The sequence below is a fragment of the Phalaenopsis equestris genome, unplaced genomic scaffold, assembly GCF_001263595.1.
Source record: "Phalaenopsis equestris unplaced genomic scaffold, ASM126359v1 Scaffold000438, whole genome shotgun sequence".
Taxonomy (NCBI): domain Eukaryota; kingdom Viridiplantae; phylum Streptophyta; class Magnoliopsida; order Asparagales; family Orchidaceae; genus Phalaenopsis; species Phalaenopsis equestris.
In genome coordinates this window covers 106710-132164 of record NW_018164879.1, presented here as the reverse complement: position 1 = coordinate 132164, position 25455 = coordinate 106710, and the positions used below count along the sequence as shown (strand labels likewise).

At 35.1% G+C, this 25455-nt stretch overlaps 1 protein-coding gene across 2 annotated transcripts in view; it reads left to right on the top strand.

Annotated features, from left to right (window-relative positions):
• Positions 1-25455, top strand: part of LOC110027731 (probable folate-biopterin transporter 6) — a 112435-nt gene that overhangs the window by 5964 nt on the left and 81016 nt on the right. The window contains exons 2-5 of one of the 2 annotated variants that reach the window (XM_020729270.1): positions 7388-7647; positions 9070-9168; positions 19921-20091; positions 24865-25437. In XM_020729270.1, coding sequence (XP_020584929.1) covers positions 7388-7647; positions 9070-9168; positions 19921-20091; positions 24865-25437 — 1103 coding nt within the window. The remainder of the gene's footprint in view (positions 1-7387; positions 7648-9069; positions 9169-19920; positions 20092-24864; positions 25438-25455) is intronic. The other variant, XM_020729271.1, reaches the window with a different exon arrangement.

Here is a 25455-nt window from a genome sequence, read left to right as displayed (position 1 = left end):
CTCCTCAGCCAAATCAACCCAAAATGACTACAACATGAACGAAGCTAGGTAGGATTTTCAAAGCCACAATTTTAAACCTAATTCAATTCAATACTCTAACAAACTTGCCTAGCCCTTTCCAGTCCTACCCCCCAAGCTATACTCATAAAACAATGATCCATCTTCTTTAAGAATCCAAAGTTTGTATGAACTAATTCTCAAATCAACAAGTCTTCCCTGATACAAAAATTAAAACATCGTCCGAAGTCATCTTGAAAATACTTCAGAAATAGATAGCATAAGAAAATCAAAAGCAAAACTTTGCATAAACAGTCGTATATATAATCCAGTCTTATGGAAGCAAAAACACTATTTTTTACTGTCTACTTTGCATTTACAAATTCTGACATCAGAGCTACTAAAATTAAAAAATGAATGGAACTGGATATGCACTAAATTCAACTTTTCTTTGGTTATTGATCAAACATTTTACTTTTTTTCAGTGGTCATGCTCCAATTAGCATTTCTTAATGTTCCTGATGGCACGCAACATTCTAGGATTTACATGACAAATAAAGAAATAAATAACTACCCAAAGTTAATGAAAACTCTAAGAAGGATTTTATGAAAAGGATCCTTTTTCAATATTAGATGTGAAGTGAGGTAAAGGTAAACTCTTATCCAGCCAACCCATTAGGAAAAGAAAAGACTATAATTTGAAGATACATGCAAAAGTAAATCTCTTAATATGCATAAAAATTAGATGATATACCAAAATGCAATCCAATGCTAAACAATATGTAACATAATTATAGGGAAAATTTGTGCTTTATTTTGCACTTGCTTCCTACAAAGCATCAAACCCATATAAGCACCTTTACACAACATTAATACAAAAAAACTATGCCCAATGCATGGAGTTGTCACTAGTAAAAGGTCTGAGAAGGGTTTCTTTATGCAGCCTTACCCTTGCATTTGCAAAGAAGCTATTTTCACAATTCAAATTTTGCACACCATTACAGAATATGATATATATGCAAGTATTAGAATATTTTAGATTTGCACACAATGATAAATAATAAAGGCATAATAAGCAAAAACGAACCAGAAATAAAAGCTAAATATGCACAAGAGGAAGCATATTTCACAGAAATGACATTGGAGACTAAAATGATAGCTGATAGAACTAATGTTAGTATTAGAACATATTAAATTTGCACACATTCATTAATAAAATCAGGTTAAAGCCAACAGAGTATCTATTAATCTGTTTAAATTCAATCAGTTATGCATTTGATAAAGCCCATAGCCAAGGTTCATATGCGAATTTAGCTCAAAATTTTATCATTTTTGTCGGCCAGCCCAATTTGTCTTTCCAGTCAGCTTTCTCAATTTCTACTAATGTTTTCATATATTTGCAAACAAGCATGTTGCGGCCAGAACTGTTAGTTTGTGCCGAAGTGCTTCTAGCCGTAACAACTGGCCATTTTGAAAGATTACTTCAAAAAGATTTGTCAGCATCTTTTACAAATAATTTGATCTGTAAAGTTTGAAGTTCAAATAAATTGTGCCATACAATACCAAAAAATATGATCTGAATAATGAATCATTGAGCTTCTGCTGAATATACCTACAATACTATAGGTGATCACCTTGTACATCTTGTTGGGTAAAGAGTCATATAATTTTCACTTTTTATCCTTCAAATTCCCCACAAATAAAATCTAGTGTTTTTTTATCAATAATAGAAAATAATATAATTTTCTTTTTTTTTACATTTTTCTTTGTGATGTGTTCCACGAACATTAAGTTGTATGATTCTTTTTATATCTGTAGAAAAATCACAAATGTCTTCGTCGAAGAAGTATACAAATAAATGCTATGTTAACTTTACAAGATATTGTTGAACTTAAATAATTATTCAATGTAGTTGTGATACATATAGGTACGGTTTGTATAATGCCGGTGATTTATTCCCCTTTTTCTCCATTATAAGTGCAAAAGCATCGACATGTTCGTTTGAAAACCACTAATTTGTATGTATGACGTCAGGACCATAAAGGTTTATTACCACATGTTCAACATCAATCGTAATATCACTTTTGCAGAGTTAACACATAGTTTTTGTTACATTCAAATATAAGAGAATTGCATAACAAAGAAATTTGAACATTTACTCAATTATCACTGTATCTGCCATAGCACCGATCAATTACTTGCTGCATTTTAAGAGGTATTTTTGTTTTACCGAGAAAATCGATAAATTTCTTAGTTGAATGAGGCTACATAACAAAAAATAATCATCTCTAATGTCAACTTAAAAGTTATGGTACACATTATCAAGAATAATTTTAATAAAATAAGATATCACCGTAGTAACACCAAATTAACACCTCTACACAATCAAGCTACCATAAAAAACCTGCATGGAAAAACACTAACTCAACATCAAAAAAACTGCATGAAAAAAACCTCTACTGAAATAATATCAGAATGACACATCAATAATACATCAACAATACCATAATAGTACTACTTTAACACCATAATGTTAAATAATACCTTAATAACACATCAATAACACAAGTCGAATACCACCATAGAACCGTCATTGTACCACTCAAAAATTCCACAAAAAATATCGCAATAGTAACATAATAACACCTCAATAACGCCAGTCAAATACTACTAAAATAACATCACAAAAACACATCAATAACACCTCAATAACACTACAAAATACCTCAATAACTCCGTAATAATACTACAATAACACCACAATAACACATCAATAATATTACAATAACACCATAGTAAAACTGCAATAGCACAAGTTGAATACAAACACAAAATCACCACAATACCACTCAAATAATGTAGCAAAAACACCTCAATAAAGCCATAATAATATTGCAATAACACCAGCCAAATACCACCACAGAATCACCACATCACTCAAATAACATCACAATAACATCGCAATAACATTACAATAACACATCAATAACATCAGTCGAATACCACAAAAAAGTCGTCATAATAACACTCAAATAACACCAGAACAACACAACAAAAACATATCAATAACACCACAATAATGCCACGATAATATCATAAAATTACCCTCGTAGAGCTGCCACAATTTGGTGTTATTGAGGTGTTATCGTGATGTTATTATTGTGTTATTAGTGTAATGACATGTTATTGCTATCCAAATGTGGTTGTACAGTGATATTATTCATGCCGTCGTATTGTAGTGTCTTTGCGGTGTTATTGTGGTTTTATTTTGGTATTATTAGTGTAATGACATGGTGTTATTGACATGCAAATATGGTTGTACAGTGGTGTTATCCGTGTCATCAAATTGTAGTGTTATTATGATGTTATTGTGATTATATTGTGGTATTATTATTGTAATGACATAGTGTTATTGTCATGCAAATATGGGTGTACAATAGTGTTATTTATGCCATCGTATTTGGATGTTATTGTGGTGTTATTATGATGTTATTAGTGTAATGACATGGTGTTATTATCATGCAAATGTGGTTGTAAAGTGATGTTACTTGTGTCATCGTATTGTTGTGTTATTGTGATGTTATTGTAATTATATTATGGTATTATTGTGGTGTTATGATGATTATATTGTGGTTGTATTATGGTGTTATTGTGGTGTTATAATGGTTTTACAGTGATGTTATGCATATTATCGTATTGTGGTGTTATTATAGTATTGTTGTGGTGTCATTATAGTTGTACAGTGGTGTTATTCATGTCGTTGTATTGTGGTGTTATTGTAGTTGTATTGTGGTGTTTTTGTTGTTGTATTATGGTGTTATTATAGTTGTACGGTGGTGTTATTTGTGTCGTATTGTGGTGTTATTGTGTTTGTATTATGGCATTATTTTAGTGTTATTGTCGTTGTACGGTGGTGTTATTTGTGACGTCGTTTTGTGGTATTATTGCGATTTTATTGTGGTTGTATAGTGGTGTTATGATGGTGTTATTTTGGTGGTATTGTGGTGTTATTGTGGCTTTACAGTGATGTAATTCGTGTCGTTGTATTGTGGTGTTATTGCAGTATTATTGTGATTGTATTGTGGTGTTATTGTGGTATTATTGTGGTTGTATAATGATGTCATTCGTGTCGTCGTAGTTATTGTGGTGTTGTTTTGGTTGTACTGTGATATTAATGTGGTGTTATTTTGATTGTATTGTAGTATTAGTGTGTGTTATTGTGATTGTATAGTGGTGTTATTTGTGTCGTCGTATTGTAATGTTATTGTAGTGTTCCTATGGTTCTATTATGGTGTTATTATGGTTGCATTGTGATGTTATTGTGATTGTATAATGATGTTATTCGTGTAATCGTATTGTGGTGTTATTGTGGTTGTATTGTGGTATTATTATGGTTGTATTGTGGTGTTATTGTGGTTGTACAGTGGTTTTATTCGTGTCATCATATTGTAGTGTTATTGCAATGTTATTGTGGTTGTGTTGTGGTGTTATTGTGGTATTATTATGGTTGTATTATTGTTGTATTGTACTGTTATTGTGCTATTATTGTGGTGTTATTAGTGTGATGATATGATTACATAATATTGTGGTGGTAAGATGAAACGGTTTCTTCTCCAATACTAAATCATCATTCAATATGATTAATTTAGCTATTAACATTGTCATTGTACAATGCAGGTAAAAATTATATGAAGCAACGCTTATCTCGGTTACATAAACTTTTCAATGCAAGTACAACCACACAACCAAAACTACCTGGATGTTCTCTGTCAACTCTTACGCTCTTTGATTTCTTTGTGTTATTCCATTCTTGTATATTATCTTTGCTTGAAAACACAAAGAGAAGTACATGAGTTCGCACCTAAATCTTAAATCTTTACACAATACTTGTTTCGGAAAAAAACCTAAATATCATAATAGTTACATGACGAGGGAGAGAGGGACTGCGACAGCTATGCATCCGACGACCGACAGTGTGAGGGATTTCAAATAACGCTATTTGAAACTCTACCTGATGGTGTTAGAAGAAAATGGAGATTGATTCAGCACGGCGATTTTATTTTTGAAGCAATTGGTTGGATCAGGCCAGGTCATGCATTAAAATATAGGGCGATTTTATTTTCGAAGCAATGGGCTGGATCGAGCCGGGTGATGAATTTAAATATAGAGCTTTTCAATTTTTATTCAACTGGTCAGCCACTTAGACTTGGAGAAATCTCATTGGAGTCTGGATGCATAGCTACATCCAGACTCTTGAGGCAATATTTTCTCATAATGGAGAGTAACAGATATAGGACGATTATTACGTCCGACCTTCGTCGCACTGCACGGACTTAATATTTTTTCACAAATATTAGCGAGCTATATGTAATTTTTTTAATATAGGTATATCTAATTTGTCAATCTTAGAGCATAAGTGCTTGAAATATAATTTCTTATGTTTTAAGTGATAAGCATGTAAAATTCTCTTACATTTATCACAAATAGGTGTCATAATTTTTTTCATGAAAATATATATGTTTTTTTTTAAAGAAAACAATTGTAATGTTTTTTGTGATCTCAAATATGGGGGTGTTATATAAATTTAAGTATGTAAGTATAAAAGATTAGGTAAAAATCATTAAAAAAAGTTATGAAAGATTTGATGTTATATATATATATATATCTATCTATATGCGAATGAACTAGCTCATTGGTGCGGCCTCTGGTATAAGTTTCTCGGGTCGGGGGTTCGAATCTCGTGATGCAGGCTCTTCGAATCAGATGCAAGCATACTAGAGTTTTCAACCCTTTGGGGAATCGATATTTGATGCCCACTGGACCAAATATCGATTTCACCTTTAAATATATATATGTATATATAATCTATACTTGTCCGGGAGGCACACCCAAGGAATAAAACATAAAAGTAAGAGGAAAAGCAAGAGAGCATAGTGATGAATAATAAAAGCATGAACCTCTTAGACTTCAGGCCCAGGGTCAAGACAGTCCGAGCCATGTCCGATCGCAGATCCTTCACCTCCTCTAAAACCATAGAATGAACAACATAGGCTTTTGTTTGATCCTTGCTTTAGCTACCACAAAGGCTGCACACTTTTCTTAAGCTTTTGGGCTCGCGAACTACACTAAGAAAAGTCTTCTGAAAGCATAAAAGAATGAGCTCGACCTGACCAGCAGTGAGTTGACCCACCTAAGGGCTGATGATCTCAAGTTGGTGAAATACAAGCGACATTTGAATCCGTCAAAAAGCTTTAGCAGGCATAATGACGATTTGAGGAAACTGAGGTGATTATTAGTGTCTGACCGACACATGTAAGCTTCTAGCGTAAGGAGTTTAAACTTCTCTGAGGGTTCAACTCTCAAAATCTAAAGGGAGAATGCATTATCAGGTTTGTGCGCAGCCTCAATACACTCAAACCAATCTCTCCATATGTGCAGACCCAGCACTATCATGACACAACAAACTTTCAGCCCTCACCGCGCCATGGTTCATTTTACAGTCGTTATGCACTAGCACGCTTCTTGGTGGGTCCTGACTACCACGAGAGGCATGTTCTCTTGCTCGGGCCATGACAACTGCCGCGATACTTGCTATTTTGTTCCTTATCTCCTGCATTTCTCGTTGCACGAACTCTTCTGTGAACTCTCTGGTATGCCAATGTTTGTTATATTTCTTTGGTGGTTTTACTTTTTTTGTTGTGCTCCTATTCTTGTTGATGACATGACTCTTCGCTCACGGCACCTTTCAAGATATTGAATCCGACATTGTCCGGAAGTTACAACCAAGGAATAGAGCGTAAAAGAAATAGGGAAGGCAAAAGAGAACAGTGATGAAATGTAAGTGCATGTAACATTTATTCGAAAAATGACCCCTTATTTATAGGCATTGAAGGGTACAGACTCAACATTACATTTACGTTTCATCTTTATTTGAATAGCAGGGGTTATTATAATATTTTACATATGCGAGTTAGATGGACCATTCGGCAGGTTTTTTTCCGGTTTTGTTGTAGCCTTTCTAGGAACGGGAAACTAGGGGTGAATCAATCGGTCAGTCCTCGGTTCAGTTGAGCAGATTTCCTCGTCGTGGTCCTAGTGGTTGATAACCGGCTTGTGAATTCCTTCGTTTATCATCATCATTGTATTTGACCGTTGAATTTCTTCAAGATTCGTGTTGGCATATTTGTGTGTGCGCGTGCGTGTAATTATGATATAAATTTGAGTATGTAAACCCTTTCTTAATTTTAGAAAGTAAAATAGTCTAATTAATTTATTTATAGCCAAACATCTATAATTTTAAAAAGCATTAAACTAATTACTGACATTTAGTAGTCTAAGTGATTAAAGCTAAATGGATACTTATCAATTAGTTAAACACTGAGATATTCAGGTGCAATGGGGGCGTCGACGGCTATGATAATATCGATGGAAGGGAAATTAAGCGTTGGAATCGCTCTCCTCTGCCTGGTCGGAATGGCCGCCGGAGTCGCCATCGCCGACGTGACCATCGACGCCTGTATCGCTAAGAACAGCATTGACAAGCCGAGTCTGGCTTCTGATCTGCAGAGCCTCTGCAGCTTTGTTTCTTCTGTTGGCGCCTTGATTGGTTACTCTTGCAGTGGCCTTCTTGTTCATCTCCTGGGGGCACAGGTCTGATTTTTTCAACCCATGTTTTTTAGGGGCATTTACATACATATCCCACAATTATTAGTTATTTACATATCTTACACCTAAAATTTGATATTTAAAAGTATTACACTTTGGTGTCATAAAATTATAGATAAAAGAAGTTGCATTTTGCTTTTAAGAAGATAGCAATAATGGTATTTTTTTAATATGATGTAAACATTTTGGGTGTTATGTATGTAAATATTAAAATTTAGGTGTTAGGTATGTAAATAGATAAGAATTGTGTGGTATGAATGTAAATGCCTCGTTTTATAATAAGATTTATAGGAGTGTGGAAATTTTAACCGTATCATATGTTCTGCAAATAGTTGTAGCCAAAGGGATACTTTTGAACTGAATTGTTAGAAAGTAATTATTATGATTTGTTTGTGGTTGCTACAGCTATTTGTGAAAATAGTGTAGAATAGGAAAAATTATTCCATACAGATGCTGTCCGATCTCCACCGTTCATTAGAGCAAACATGTATGTCGTTGGAAAAATATTTGCGCACATAAGATGCACGCAGTACGTCAGGGGTTATTCAGTGGGTAAGGGGGGTTATATCCGGGTTATACCCCCCTGTAACCTCCGTGTAACTCACTTGTAACCTCCGTGTAACTTATTTGTACCCATGAAACTACAGAAGCACAAAACTCATTTGTAGGTTACAGGTAGTTTACAAAGAGGTTACAGGGGGGTTACAGAGGGGTATAACCCCGATATAACCCTCAGATACCTCCTGAATAACCCCTGGACGTACGCAGTGCTGCGTACGTCTTATGTACGCAAATATTTTCCATGTCGGTGGGCCCCATTTTTAAATTTAAAAAAAAAAATTGATGCATGGTGGAGATCGGACAATATGGAATAATTTTTCGTAGGATAGAACTGTTATGAGAATTATAATTTTATCAATTTATTTGTGTAATACTATGTTTTGAAAAATAATATGGAAAATTTGCTTGCATACCACCCACATTTATGTATTTACATTTTTAACTCAAAATTTTTAATTTTTACATTTATAGCACTTTATCTATATATATGAAAATGTTTATTTCATATTTTACGAGTCAAAATGTTAAAATTTTTAATGTGGGATGAAAGATTTGAGTGTCATGAATGTAAAAAAAATAAAATTTAGGTGCTAGATATGTAAATTCTGTAAACGCCCCAAAATTTATTATTGATTAGAGGGGTGGTGAAATCAAAAATCAAGGATAGCAAATATTTAAATTTTAAATATTCATCTGATGAAATTTTTTACAATATTATAAATATTATTATTAATTAATAATTAATAATTTTAAAATTCATTCCAATAAAAATAATATATTAATTTCTCTAATAAAAAAAATAATATAACAAGTGGATTTTGATGAGCTAATTATTATATGTTGCAGGGTGCTTTAGGACTAATGGCAATTCCTCCTGCATTTCTCGTTGTTTTGGGTTTTCTAATCTTTGAGCTGAAGACAAGTAGCCCAAGAGATAAGAGAGAGGTTAGTTGATTTTTTTTCAATTTTTTTTACTTATTATTTTATAATTTTAATTTTAGAAAATTTACCTAAATTCAACACATTTCATGCGTCTTTGCATCTAACGCATAAACTTTCGTGAAAGGGCTGTCAAAACGGCCGCTAAGTTAACGAGCAGAACATGAACTACAGGAACTGAGATTACTCATATATATATATATATATATATGAGTAGTATTTTAAAAAAATTTAATTGACTACAAGGCTATAAAGATTTAAAATCAATTAAAATATTAATTAAGAAAATAGAATAAAAATTATTAAATTAGATTCAAATGACGTTTTAATATAAATAATAATTTTTAAATCTTGTTCAAACCCTTAACATCTTATGATTACGTGATTAGGGTTGTCCAAACGGCTCTTTGTTGTTGAACGGCTTGTGTTCGGCTCGCTAAGCAAATGAGTCGAACACAAACATACTTTTTGAGCTAGAAATATAAACTGGGTTCAACTCGTGTTCGGCTCGTTTACACCCCTATTTCGTGATATAAGTAAAAAATGTATAATATGCATATAAATTCCCCTATAATATAAATTTTAACGAAAAAACTGGTAGGCTCCAACTTAGCATATAATATTATTTAATATTCTCTGCAAAATCGTTTTTCAACTTTAAATTGTTTATTTATTTATTTATTTATTTATTTTGACAATTCTGCTACTCCCACCTCTTTGTTAGGTCAAAAATGACGAAGGAAATAAAGAAAAAATAAAATAAAATAAATGTCAGCTTGATATGATTTATAGGGGAGCAGAAGGGGAATGATAATTTAAGTGTAAATTATTAAAAATTGTTCATAAGTATTTACATAGTGACATTTTAGTTCTATAATTTATAAAACTGTAAAATTAATTTTTGTACTCTTTTTATAAAACTGTGACATTTTAGTTCTATAATTAAAATAGTCCTCTTCAAAAGTTATTTCACCCATATTTAAGAAGACTGAAGTAAACCAAAATCATAGACATTTCAATTTTATGAAATGGAGCTTTTCGGATTTTTCAAACATTCATAATACGAAGCCATTATGAGATTAAGTAGCTCCCTCGTGAAAATTTTCGGTCCGGACTACTGACGTAGAGCAACGTCCGGAGTCCAATGAAATAATGTCACGTGTATTGTGGGTCCCATGTAGGAAAAGACATTAAAAAAATAAAAAAAATAAAAAACCGAAAATTTGTTTGCCCGATTCGGCCCGATGCTTCAACTATCCCGTCTTTTAGACTATCCTACCTTTTAGAATGTCGAGAAATAGGGTTTTGAAAACCCTTTAGGCTTTCGCAAGTTCGGTGTCAGAAGCTTCTATCCTCATTTATTTGCTCTACTAGGGCTTTGTTGTTGTTGCACGTCGCTGTGCTAGGGTTCGCTCTCCTGCTATAATGGAGATGGATTTCTCATTCAACGAAGAAATAGCGATCATGGATTATGAGAATAATGACAACACGTTTGGGATGAAGGTGAGCTTTGCTTTGCCCAAAATGTTATTGTTTGTTGTGTTGTGCATTAGTTTTACTTACATGCTTCCATGGCATTTTTTTTCTTTGTAGTTTTGCAGTAGATATTTGTGATGTGCATTAGGTTTTACTCTCTATTACAGTGAAGGGGGAAATTATTTTCCTTTTCTTTCTAGTGCCTTAGGCCTTAACCCTTCAGTTTAAACTACCCACTGGGGCTTCAAGTATCCCTTCCTTTGCAAATTCCCTGTCACATTTATTTATTATTTCGCTTATTTCTTTGATTTCAGACTTCAGCTTTGTCATCGTGTAACGTATATTATTAAGTCAGCTATTTATAGATTCTTTAAATTCAAAAAGAAATTTTTGTTGTTCCCTCATAAATTGGAAGATAACTTCTGATCCCATATTGTTGTCTGAATGTGTTTGTGAATGTGTCAGTTGATGATTGCTTCAACTGAGGACCAGAGGATTAGCACCATAAGAATTGGGTGACAGTGGTGTGGAGTGAGTTCGGGTTGTGGGATAGCCTTTATAAGATTAGATATTAAATCAATTGGTGGGACAAGTAAAACGTGCTCATCATTTTCAAGTCAGCAAAAAAATAAAAAAACCTACAAATAGATTTAGTCAAATAATTAACTAAATAATAAAAATGACCCAAAATCAAACTAATTATATAAAAGAATTCACAAATCCTAAACTCAAACCCAGGTAAAATTGCACATTTGCAAATAAAGAAAACCAAAATAAGACAAAAATAACTCTCAAATTACAACAGAAGACTAACAACATAAAATAAATTACTCACATGTGTAGTGGTGAGCCTCTAAGAGGGATAAATTACTCACATGTGTAGTGGTGAGCCTCTAAAAGGCTAGATGAATCTTTGCAGGGTTCCAACCCGCATTTATTAGTTACCTTAGCATGCGAGGTCTGGTCTCAGGAACAGCAAGTATTACCATAGCGGTGCACTCATAAAACCACAGGCACGTAAACATAAATAAATCAATATTTCATATAATCCAAATAAAAAAAGAAACTTTTGAGAGAGATAGATAATACACTAACCGTTAGAAGAAAAACAAATTCATTCAAATATCCCAATAGCTGACCCCTTCTTATTTTAATTGCGCAGGCATTCAGTTGTTTAATAAGGTAGTCATATACCGTTGTAGGCCAATTAAATGAAGAAAAAAAAATTAAAATCTTAGCAAATGAATAGAGCCCATTTGGGCATACTAAAACTGCTAGAGAAAAAAAATAAATTTAACAACAAAAACTTAATAAATAGTTCATCAAGAGGAATGGAAGACTCTCCAAGTGACACCTTCATTAATTCACACTTTGTCTGCTTGGCATTCATACCACAGAGGGGTTATTTTTTTTCAAGTTGTTGTTGATCCTCTGTTGGGCATGCTAATCAGCAAAGCAACTTGATCTGCATCAAAACTTAGCTCCTTCCTGCCTAATTTGAATATCAATCGATCAATATCCCAACAATTCAATATGTGCATATTTAAGATATGATCTTGAAGATATGAGGAGAGTTCACATTCAATTCTTTCAGTTTTGACCAGCTCTCCTCAGAGACAATTGGTCGAACCTTGTCTAGAACTTCTCTAACTATCGATGGACGCAATCTACAATTCATAACATTCTTATTCGTCAACCAACATGAATAAGAAACAATTTATTAACACTAGCAGAATAACAATTTACAGACATTACTTATGAATTTTATGATATTTTCTACCTAAAAAAACAAAAAATAACCCCAAAATAACTCATAAATAATCACAGAAAACCTAAATAACCCCAAAATAAGTCAACAATAACCACAGAATGAATACTAAATATCGATAACATAACCCAATAATAACCTCAGAAAACCTTCCTCGGAAACCGATGTTAAACAGATAATAACTCTTTAATAACCTGAATATAACCCAAGAATAACCCTAGATTAAATCTAAAAAAAAACAAAAACTAGCCCGAAATAAATCATAGATAACCCTTGAACAACCCAAGAATAAACTAAAAATTAACCCTTGAATGACCGAACAACAAATCTAGAATAACTCCTAAAAAATTTGAAATTAAAGCAAGATTAACTCATAAATAACACAATAATAACCCCACAATAACCCTAGAAATACTCACAAAAATAACTTAAAGCTAAAGTGAGATGGACTCCTAAATAACCCCAGAATAACCTAAAAATAACCCAACAATAACCCAATAATGAACCGCTAGAAGCTGTCAATCAAAACCTGAAACTAACTTCAGAATAACTTAAGAATAACCTAAAAATAAACCAAGAATAAACTCTTAAATAACTCTTGAATAACCCAAAAATAACCCTCGAATAACTCCCAGAAAAACCCAAAACTAAAACGAGACGAAATAATAAATAACCCCAGAATAACTCAAAAATAACCTAATAATATCCCAACAATGAACCGCTAATAAGTGTCAATAAAGACAGGGCAAACCCCATACCAAAAATAGTGCCGACAGTGTCAATAAAGACGTCAAAAATAACCTAATAATATCCCAACAATGAACCGTTAATAAAAGACACAAAACTAACTTCAGAATAACCCAAGCATAAACCAAGAATAACCCAAAGAATAAACTCCTGAATAACTCTTGAATCACCCAAAAAAAACCCGAGAATAACTCTCAAAAAAACCCGAAGCGAAAGGGAGATTAACTCATAAATAATCCTATTATAACCCCGAATAACCCCAAAATAACTCTTAAAAAACCTGACTCTTAAGAACCACAAAGTAGCTATCATACAAACTAGAAACTAACTGAAAATAACTCCATAATAACCCCATAAAATCCTAAAATATCTCCATAATAACTCTAACATAACTGAAAAAAACTATAATCTCAAAAAATAAGCAGAAAAAACGAACAAATTTACCAGGACAAGTTTTTTGCTTCAATTGTCTCCTTATTGGACCTCTTCGCCTCTTTTTTCTTACTCTCTTTCTTAAAGTTCTTCGGCTGTTTCGGCTTTGTTTTGTTAACCACTTCCAAATCCAGCCTTCTTAGCTCTTCCAATAGCATACACTTAGGACCATCCAACTCCATTTTGTTACTCCTTTGAAACTCTCCGTAGAAGCAAAGCGAACCCTAGCACAGCGCATGAATCAACGGTGAAACCTTAGTAGAAAAAAGAGTGAAGATAGTAGTTTCTAACAGCGGACTAGTGGAAGCTTAAAAGGTTTTCAAAAATAGATTTCTTGATAGTTTAAAAGGCGAGATAGTCTAAGCATCAGGTTGGGTCGGGCAAACATATTTTTGGTTTTTTTAATTTTTCTTAATGTTTTCCTCCGTGGGACCCGCAAATACACGTTACATTATTTCATTGGACTCCAGACGTTGCTATACCAAAAATTTTTGCCTCATAAGCCCACTAAACCAAGCATGGAGAGCAAAAAAAAATGCAAGAGGTCATTACCAAATCCAATGGTGAAGCTAAGGAATCATGTTAGTCAAATAAAGGGTTGCTATTGAGAGAAGAGATGAAATCCTTACATCTTGAAGACTAAGAAACTGAGCACCAGGGCATTCAATCCAAAAAAAAACTCCAAGAACACCAAATCGAAATGCACACAACCAGTGAAGATTAAACAAAATTTCAACAACCTCTAACTCTCTCCTTCCAAGGGATTTTATAGCCGTGGAAGGAGGGAAAATTAGAAGAAACACATATAGGGCTCACGGGTTAAGAGGAGAAACAGGGTTACTTTGATGAGTGAAAATTTCACCAAAAAGGGGATCTCCTTTCCCATCAAGTGTTATGGAGAAACAGGCTCAAAGGATGAATCTCTACCAAAATAGGAAGCTTGTTATCCCAGGAAATGGTACAAACGTAGGCTTTGGGAAGGAGGGACTTCGTGTAGAGGATGAAGGGCGAGAAGTCAATTGTACTGTGTCGTGTATTCATAAATTAAATTAAAAGAGGAAATGATTTTCAGGCCACTCGTTTGGGTGTTATTAGAGGTTTTATTTAGGTTTTATTGATGTGTTACCACGGTTCCGTGGCAGATGTTATTATTGGTTGTTTTACTTAGGTTGTATTGTGTTGTTACTGCGGTTGGTGGTGTTATTGCAAATGTACTGAGGTATTATTGGCAAGGAATTGAAACTGTGAGTGTTATTGCGTGTGTATTACGTGACATCGTGGTGTTATTGGCAATGAATTGAAAAAAATGGGTGCTATTAAGGCGTATTATGCGGCAGTGGGTGTTATCACGTGCAGTCGTGAAGCCGACATTATTGCAAGTGTATCGTGGTAGTATTGTAGTGTTATTGGCAAAGTTTTGTAGTGGAACAACGGTGTTATTACGGAGGTGGGTCCGCGGTGTTATTGCGGTTGATTTTTTTTGTTGTTGTTGTATTGTTCTGTTATTGGGTGGTTTTGCCACGGAACCATAGTGTTATTGCGACGGCAGGGCGGTGGTGTTATTGCAATAGTTTTTTGGTTATATTGTGGTGTTAAGCCACGATTTTTTGTTGTTTTTGTAGGGATTTGTTGCAGTTTGGTGTGTGGTGTTACTGTGGCATTGAAGTGGTGTTATTTTGATAGAATTGTGGTGTTATTGGTCGGGTTTAGCCCAGATCAAGCCTAAACCTAACCTAAATCTCTTTTCCCACTTCAATTCAACTCATATTCACATGACACAAGATAATTGATGGTTTGATGTACCTAGGGATTGTCACGAGGGAATTATGGAATGTAAGTTTTGTAAAATTGGATTTAAGCTTGGAATTTGATGAAATTGGATATGAATTTGAATATTAAATCGAATTTGATGTAAATTGATGTGAATTTGGCAATTTGAGTTCTATGAGAATTATAACAACAAATGGTGAGAGTAGATTGATGATTTGGGAAGTTTGAAGCAAATTTGGTGAGAGGAAGTGAGGTGTGGTGATGTGAATGTGTGAGCAAGCCACTCAAGGTCAAAAAGGGTGTCTCTAAGGCCTCATGATCGCATGGGAACTCATTTTTTGAGTCTTCACATGTTGGTTTCAATCAACTCAATCAAGTGTTGAGGATTTAAGACCACCCATATGAAACTTCATTAAAAGAGTCAAGAAGTGGTTTGAAGTCCTAAAAGGGGTGGGTCCCATCACTAGGCTTCTAGGATAGTCAAAAGAAAAGTCCTATGACTAGATCCTAGGCTCTAAAGAGAGGAAAAGAAAGACCTTACAAAAATGAGGTCAACATGGATCTTCATCTATTGCAAGTAGATAATGGAATTCATCACTTTCACGATTGGATTTGGCTTTATCTACACAAGGATGACTCTGTAATGATTGAGTGTTGACTGGATATCATATAAAATAATTGTCGAAACCCCCACATAAATTGTTACTGATAGAAGATCAAATCTTCGTCTAACTGATTAGTTTCCCTCATCTCTAGCTCCAATGCCTTGAGCACCACACTTGTGTTGTATACGCAAGTGTCTTACAGGCGCTCTGCATCAAACGATGTAAGAGTAGACCTTTTGTTCACTACCATCCAACCGAATAATTATGAAGAATACTTGGAAGCTATGACACGAGTGAAGAAAACCACCCAAGGGAGTGACAAGAAACGACTGAAGGGAAGCAAAATGAAAATTTGAAAAGCATAAACCTCATTTTCATCTTGACCCTTATATAAATGGCATCCTGGGAACTCAAAACACCTCAAATCCATACCTCTATTTTCAGAAATTTACATCAAATCAGCATGAAATTTCATAATAGAAAATGACAATAGTTTAAAAATTCACAAAATTACATTTTTATTTATAACAAAAAATATTTTACAGTTGGGTCTTTTGTCGCCTCAGGAAATACAAGACCTTAACTCACCAGACGCAGGTACAACACTCAACCTCTAAATTTAAACATCTTGACACTATCTTCCTCTGCCTGAACTCGGGAGATGGAACCAGTCACTCGTACCTTTGTCAGAAAAGTGGTCAGCTCCGTATGGAGAATTGTTATGCCCATCTGAAGGAACACCAGCTCTTCCTTCAGGTCTATTATGTCTACCTCCCTCTGCTGGGCAGCTTTCTCGGCGAAGGAGTCTATCGTTTCGTCCATCTGACGAGCGAGCGGTGCCAGAGATCCTCACTGATCGTCAGTCTCCCTTTCAACATTCACCAGACAGATGTTCCGAGGCACTTACACCGTGGGTCAGAGTTGACGATCCTTTGGTCACCTCTAGAGCAGAGGGTTGGCTGACACCCATTTTCAATGGGTTGATAATATGTAAAATCTCTTATATAAAAATAATCAAATGTCATAAAAAGGGAAAGCAAAAAATTGATTAAGTCAAAGAAAACTAAATTTTCCCATATCAATCAGTCGCTTCATCTCAGATGAGTGGAACCTCTCATTAGAAAGCAGTTGGACAAGAGCCTATTTGGCCTCACTAACTGAAGAAAAGGAAGTTGCATCTTTGTGCGACTGGACCTAGGCCTCTATGATTGCCTGGAGCGGTTACTAAACCAGCCGCTCACGGATTGGAGCTGGGGCAAGGACCTTCATACCAGTGGTATGAATGTCAACCATACTTCCCATCTCACGATAGAGCGACATCAATTTAGACAACTCAGTCGCTTCCTCCACCCTTTGTTTCTTCTAGACCACTTGCCTGATCTGCTTCTCTCTCTCCTACTGGCTCCCTCCTTTTGGGCTCTTCGAACCAGTTAGCCAGCCTTCTCTATCTAACTTCTTTGCCACCACCAGTCGGCCCTCGCCCCCGAGATTCTTCTTTATTGTGGGCCAACTACTTTCAGATTTCTTTTTTTCTCCTGTGTTTTTAGGAGGGCAAATTTTTTTGGTCAAAATTCTGAAGGCCTTCATCACGGCCACCTCATTTACAGATTTCTTGCTACTCGCTATAAATTTCTACTGTTTATAATCGATTGAAGGGCAGGAAATTCAAAAGGTGTGATGAAGAAGTGTTGATCACGCCCTATTTATAGAGACAGAGGGCATGAAAATCCAGGAAGTTCAATTATTAAAAGTATGTATTACACATTAAAGAAGTCAGTTTTTGTATTTAATTCTCATATTTTTATCGAAGTTGTTATTTTTAAAAAGAGAATCAACGAATTAAATATGTATATCAAAAGTATGACTGCAAGAATCTTGAGAAAATTCAGCGGGTTTTGCTTATGAACACCAAATGACTATATCAATATAGTCAAAAGAAGGAAATGCCAAATGTCGTTTTCTTCGGTTGAAACTATGAGCCGACCGAACAGAAGCACTGCCGAATGAAACAATAGGTGGCACATAATTTGAGGGACAATCATTCGTAACTAGATACCTCAATTGATTCTGAAACATCACAAAGCCAAAGGGAACTCCACAAAATAACATTCTAATCCTCTGAGAAGACCCCTTATGCAAGGAGAGCTGTCAGTCAGATTACTGTAATACACCCTCTGCTTGACGATCTAAGTACACCCTTACAATATGAGGACCTCTACTAGGGATTTCATTAAAAGAGTTAAGAAATGACCTTTCAGCTACCAAAATGTATGCCGACCGAACAAAGGTATTAGCCGACCGATTGACAAGGGTAACAAATCATTAAAAGCCCTTCTTCAAGCCAATGCCAGTTGTGGATGTGAAAGGGTGTCGGAGTCGGTTACAAATATATAAAGGGTGTAATTATGACTTTTAATTTTCTTATTAAAAGAACAACAAATATATAGTTTTATTAGATACCCCAAAACCTATAAATTAGGTATCATTTCTTCAAAAAGAACTACTGAATTTACCCTCACTTTTTTCACAGTGCTCTTAATTCCCCTCTCTCCCCGTCTCTCTCTATCTGTCACATCCATGCAGTACTCTATATGTAGGGTGTGATCCATAAAACAAATTTTGACTCAAAAGGACTTCTCTTCTTTTTGGGATGATTAGAAATGAAAATATACAATACAAATTGGCTTAAATCAATATTCGATTGACAAATTATCCTTATGTTTATTTCTATTTTTATGTTCAGTTTTACCTGAACAAATCCTTTGCAATAAAGAAAAAAAAAGGATTATAATATGCTCAATATTTTTTATTTGTTAAGATAAATTTAAAATAAGTATAATATAAATTTATTTAAAATATATTTAAAAACCGTAAATCCAATCCTTTAATCAATTCCATTACGAAGATTTACAGACATAACACACAATTCCTATGTATTTACACATTTAGCACGTATTTTAATTTTTACATTTATGCCACTTTACCTAAGTTTTAAAGTCGTGTCACTTTTTTGAAATTAATAGGACTGATATTTTTAATGTAATATGTATATAAAAGGGAAATTTACATACATACCTCCCAATTCCTATTTATTTACATATCTACCCCTTAATTTTTACTTTTTATACATTTCATATCAAATCAAAAATATTTCCATTTTTAACATTTAAAAAAGGAAATACACCTTTTCATGCATGGGTAAAGTGATGTGTATGTAAAAATTAAAGTTTAGGTGTTGTATATCTTAATACATAAAAATTGTGGGTATATATGTAATTGCACTATTCTTTTATTACTATAGATCGATACAAATGTAAAAATTTTAAATATTTAAGAAAAAAATTGGTTAGGACCAATTTGTCAAATTTAAAATTCTAATTGGTATCCATTGATGTCCAAAGAATAATATATAATTTTTATTATATTTTATATTAATAATTGCACATTAAAGTGAAGTAAATAATTTTTTAGGAATCGGCACTCCGAATTATTAATATTTCTTTTTTTCTAAAAAATCAGACAGCAGCTTTCTTGTAGTCATCGCACTTTAACACGAGAAGTTGTTAAAAAAGCAGCTTTCAACTACAAAAAATTTTTAGAAAGTAAAAAGAATTCAATTCCTGAAATAGAGTTGTGATTAAACCCTATAGCCATGAGGAAGAAGTTCATTAGTTAAAGTGCATAGGAGATGTATAACGGTTTCTTAGCCGTTAGTATTGAAGGGAAATCGAAGAAGATCAACCAGATGGAGGATATTATATCTGTATTAGAGACTAAGGTGCTTGAATTGCATGCTCATCTAGAACATATTGGGTGACAACTTAAGATGCAATTCAGTCATACCAGTTACGTAGAATGCATTTTCCGAAGCGTAACATTAGCATATATTTTAGTTTTATAATAATAATTTTGATTACTTTTAATATTTTTTTTTTTTGAAATAAAATTTATTTCATCTAGGTAGGGGAGAAGGTGAGGGAGGCAATATTAGGGATGCAAAGGACAATAAGGTGCCCTGAGGTGTGGAGGCCTTCACTATTCATGTTTTTTTCTATAGCCCTCAGCCTCAGCACACATGAAGGCCAGTTCTATTGGTACACTGACCCAAAGGCTGGCCCTGCTTTCTCACAGGTACCCTTAACAACAATCTTTTTTTTTATATTTTATTTTCTTGGAACATTTACATACATACCATTCAATTCCTATGTATATACATATCTAACATCTAAACTTTTATTTTTACGTATATGCCACCTTAACTATGCATGAAAGGGTGGAAGTCACTTTTTAGATGTAAGGAAAGTGATATTTTATATGCGTTATAAAAAATTTGGGTGATATAAATGCAAAAAGATTAAGTAGGGGTGCTAGATATATAAATACATATGAATTGAGTGGTATGTATCCCCACTTATTTTTTTATTCAGGGATTTAAACAGATATCATAAAATTCTTATACACACACACACATATAATATTTAATTTCTTATATTCCTTCGACTCAATTTTTTAAATTAAATTAAAAATATTGTTGATATTAAAATAAAGCATGCATTATCATGCCTAAACATTAATATAATTTCTTTGTTAAACCAAGAATGGGGTGTTAGGGATGCTGTATTTCTTGATACTTGGGTGTAGATGGAGATGAACCGTACTTTTTCTTAGCGATATAGTTGCAACATTTGGCAACTTTTTTGTTTTTTGTTTTTTTTTTAAAATGTATCATCCTTAATGAGAGTGTTGTCTGTATGAGCCTGTAAATTTCCTCATGTCTTGAATCTTAAAGAAATCAACTTCTTAATTGAGTTGAGAAATAACTCCAATATGGAGGAGGTAGCTCAGAAAATCTCTTTGCGATGAAATTTGCCCCCAGTCTAAAAGCAAAACTTGAAAACTTGATGTTCGAATGAAACATGGGGCAACTGCCCCACCACAGTTGTGCCCAAGATGCTAATGTGAATAACCTTTCGAGACTACAGAGAAGGTTACACCCCCCCCCCCCCCCCCCCCCATAGCTTCATGGACATTATGTTTGAATAAGATGTGGGAAGACTGCCCCACCACAATTGTGCTTGAGACATTAACATGAACAAACTTTTAAGATTGCAGTGAAGGGTACGGGCCCCCCCCCCCCCCCACACACACACACACACATCAAAGGATGTAATAAATCAAGGGCTCGATGTCTTAAACTTTAAGACTGTGCCAAACTGGACTTCATTTCTCTAGTGATATATTATTGTGTGCCAAAAGATTCTCGAGGGTAGAGTAATAAATTAGCATTTTAGCATTGGATGAAGATACAACATACACGTAAATAAAAAAGGTAAGCAGGAGACACCTCAATTTTTTAAGCAGAATACCCTAGAAAGAGAAATTACTATGGGGCCTAGCATAGTTGAAATAATTCACTATGTAATTATAAGTGCATAGGCTCACCCTCCCGTTGAATTAGAGAAGAATCAATTACAATATTGATGTACAATGGTAGTTCAACAATGACAATTATAACATACCACAAAGGTCGTAGTTGATTGTTATGAAAGTGATATCCTGCTATGAATGTTGCGAAGGTGGTTGTAGTGTTAGTTGTTTGCATAGATCATGGTTGAGTCTCATGATAGTACCTGACCATGTATGTCATAGATAGTTTCTTTAGGAGAGTTGTTTAGCCATATAGGCCATAATAGGGAGTTGCATAATTTTTTAGTCACGTAAGTTGTAGTTAATTACATAGGTCGTAGTGGTGAGCTGCGATAATATTCGTAGGTCACAGAGGCCAGAGTTGGGAGTTATATGATATATTAGCCGCACAGATCGTAGTTGATCATATAGGCTATAGTGGTGAGCTACAACAGTGTTCCTAGGCCATAAAGTCTGTGGTTGAGAGCTGCAATTATGAGCATATGTTACAAAGAATAGAGTTTGGTGTGTGTGAGTTATGAGCAATGTATGTCATAATTGGTCATATAGGTCGTAATGATGAGCTGCAATAATGTCTGTAGGTCATATGGGCTAGAGTTGAGAGTTGTGTGAGCTATGAGCCATATAGATCGTAGTTAGTCACATATGTCATAGTAACAAAATGTAATAACGTCTATAGGCCACATAGGCCGTACTTGGGAGTTGTGTGAGCTATGAGCTACGTAGGGCATAGTTGGTCTTATAGATTGTAGTGGTGATATGTAATATCATTTATAGGTCACAGAGGGCGAAGTTAGGAGCTGCAATAACGTTCGTAAACCACAAACGACAGATTTGAGAGTTGCATGATTTGTGAGCCATGTAGACCATAGTTGATCACATGGAATGTAGTTGCGAGTTGCAATATGATCCACAGGCTAAAGTGGTCGAAGTTGAGAGCTGCATGAGTTATGAATCGAGCAAGTCGTAGTTGGCCACATAGAGCGTAATGATGAGCTGCAATAATGTTTGAAGGCCACAAAGGTTGGTGTGCTATGAGTCACATAGGTTGTATTTGGTTTGATAGACCGTAGTGATGAGTTACAATAATGTTCGTAGGTCACAGTGGTCGGAATTGAGAGTGTTGTGAGCTGTGAGCCACATATACTATAATTTGTTGAATGGGACATAGTGGTAAGATGCAATAATGTTTGCAGGCCACAAGGGTCGGAGATGAGAGCTGTGTGAGCTATGATCTACGTTTGTTGTAATTGGTTACATAAGTCGTAGTGCTGAGCTGCAGTAACGTCAATGGACCGCCTAGATAGATTTCCTCATTCAAATGACATTTTGTGGACACTTAATTGTCTTAACGACATCAGAATTGAGTGATCTTAGGCATACTGGATTCATCTCGTCGAGACTCTCAATTTAACTATAAGCTTATCAGACTTGAAATTTGTTTGACCTTCCAATTGGCCACCCAAATATTCCAAAAGTGGCTTAACGGCTTGAACCATACTTGATTAGACTCAGATTGGGTCAATTTTGGTGTGGTTGGGTTTGACTCGTTGAGCCAGACAGTTTGAATATAAGTTTCCTGAAATTGTATCTCTGGATGATTTTTAATGGGTTCGAAGTTTTCTTGCAAAAAAATCCTTGACATTCATGTCGAGCACCTCAAGATTCGTGTCGAGCGCCTTGTGAATCATGCCAAGTAGGGGTGTAAGTGGTGGAGTCGAGCTCGAGCCATACCAAATTCGAGCTCAGCTTGTTTGTCAAATTGTGAGCTCGAGCTAGGCTCGTTGTGGTAGTAGCCGACTTGTGAACTCGAAATAAAATTTGAATTTTTTACGAGTTTGTCAGAGAATGTTTGGGTGGCCAAAAGAGGGTGATGATGCAGCGGCAACTCACCAAAAATGCTCCGAAATGACTAGCGGTAAGCTAATCAAGTCTGCTCGCGAGCAAACGAGCTGAGCGGGGACGAGCTCAAGCTCGTTTGGTAAAAGAGCTCAAGTTTGAGCTCGAGCTTGAGCTCTTTGCTCGATAAGCTCGGCTCTTGAGTTCGTTAACGAACACCGAGCTCGAGTCGGCTCACTCATTTACACCCCTAGTGCCAAGTGGCAAAACTTGTTGATGGTGCATCAATTTTATTTTTTGATATTTTGAGACCATTTTTTTATTTTATATTTTATAATAATATAAACTTGTAGGCACAATTATTTTCAATTTTCGATTCACATTTCCCCTCCCCCAAAATTTACCAATTTATCTTTAAGATCTGCCCTACTTTACTATTTAAAAAATGGCAAATTATTTTACCAATTTATGATTATAGGTGTTAAATTTTAAAAATTAATCTTAATCATTCAATGACACTTATCAACATTAAATTCTTTTATTTCAATTCTACAAATTGTCTGGAATTACAAATAACACTATCCAAAGAACATTACAAAGTTTATGTTGAACTCAATTTTATCTTTGAATCACACCAAAGGAAGCTTACATTTAATTTCCTCTATTAATAGTAGTTGGCCCTCATAAAATGATGTATTTGAGTTTGTCCCGCCATAAGTGCTTAGATGTGGATCCCTCATATTCTTGTCACAATTATCTTATCATGACCCGAGGTTCTGAAAGAAGTCGGCCTCGAGTTGGATCGTTAATATGCGATGGCAAAACGCTGTGGATCCCTCATATTCTTGTCACAATTATCTTATACCCGGGGTTCTGAAAGAAGTCGGCCTCGAGTTGGATCCTTAATATGCGATGGCAAAACGTTTGGTTCCAAGCGATTATATTCTAGCATCGACTACGGATGCTTGGCTTTACCTTCTCATTGTTAGATGCTCGCCTTAAGTCACCCCACCTTTGAGCGTTAAGCTTTAATAGAACAACTACAGCGCCCAACCTCGAGCGCTCGACCTTCGTCGTCCAGCCTCGGTCACCCCCTGCTTCGATCACTCGTCCTACTTCACTTCCTTGACTGTGGTAAATGCGTCCAGTTGCCCACTCTATGAATTCCAACCATTTGGAATGACTGTTGCTGACTGATATTGGAGCCACCTAATTTTCAGTGATCAGGGCATCTGATCCGTCATGATTTGAACCATCGCCTTTTGACTATAAAATTTATACATTTCCTATAAAAAGACGATGCATGCATAAACTATAACAAAAACCTCATGAATATCATAAAATTAATATAGGTTTTCAGTAAAGTCCATAGTATTTTTTTCAAAAATTTACATAAAGAACACCCAATTCTTATGAGTTTATCTCGCACCCAAACTCTCTTTTTTTACAAGTCAAGTGCCCAATCTATGGATAAAAATGTGAATTTTACTATTGGGGATTGGTGAAATCCTTGGTTCGTAAAAAATGGGAGTTTGGGTGTGACATAGTAAAATCATAGTCATGTAAATTTCCCATTTTTTTCACTTTTCATTTAGACTTGTATTACATTGTATCTTAAATTAGTTCATCGGAATGCAGGGATTCGTTGGAATCATCTACGCCATTGGAGCAATCGCCTCTATAGTAGGCGTTCTAATCTACCACAAACTCCTCAAAAACTATCCCTTCAGAAGCCTAATCTTCTACTCCCAGCTCCTCTACAGCGCATCCGGAATGCTTGATCTCATCTTCATCCTCCGCTGGAACCTCCAACTTCGAATCCCAGACTACATCTTCGTCGTCCTGGAGGAATGCGTCAGCCGAGCCATTAGCCGGATTCGATGGATGCCGATGATCGTGCTCAGCACCAGACTCTGCCCGGCGGGCATCGAAGGTACCTTCTTTGCTCTTTTGATGTGCATCGATAGTTTGGGTTCGCTGGGATCGAAGACGGGGGGAGGTGTGCTGTTGAGTCTGTTCCATGTGACCAGATCTGATTTCGAAAACTTATGGATTGTGGTTTTTGTGAGGAATCTGTTGAGGATGGCAACAATGGCGCTTGTTTTTCTGGTGCCTGATGGTAATCAGTTGGATCATCTGCTTCCCTCGACGCTTCGGGATGTCAGCAATGGCGGTGATGCTGAGAGCCTTAAGCTTCTCTCGATAAAGCAGGTGGATGTGGATGAGGCC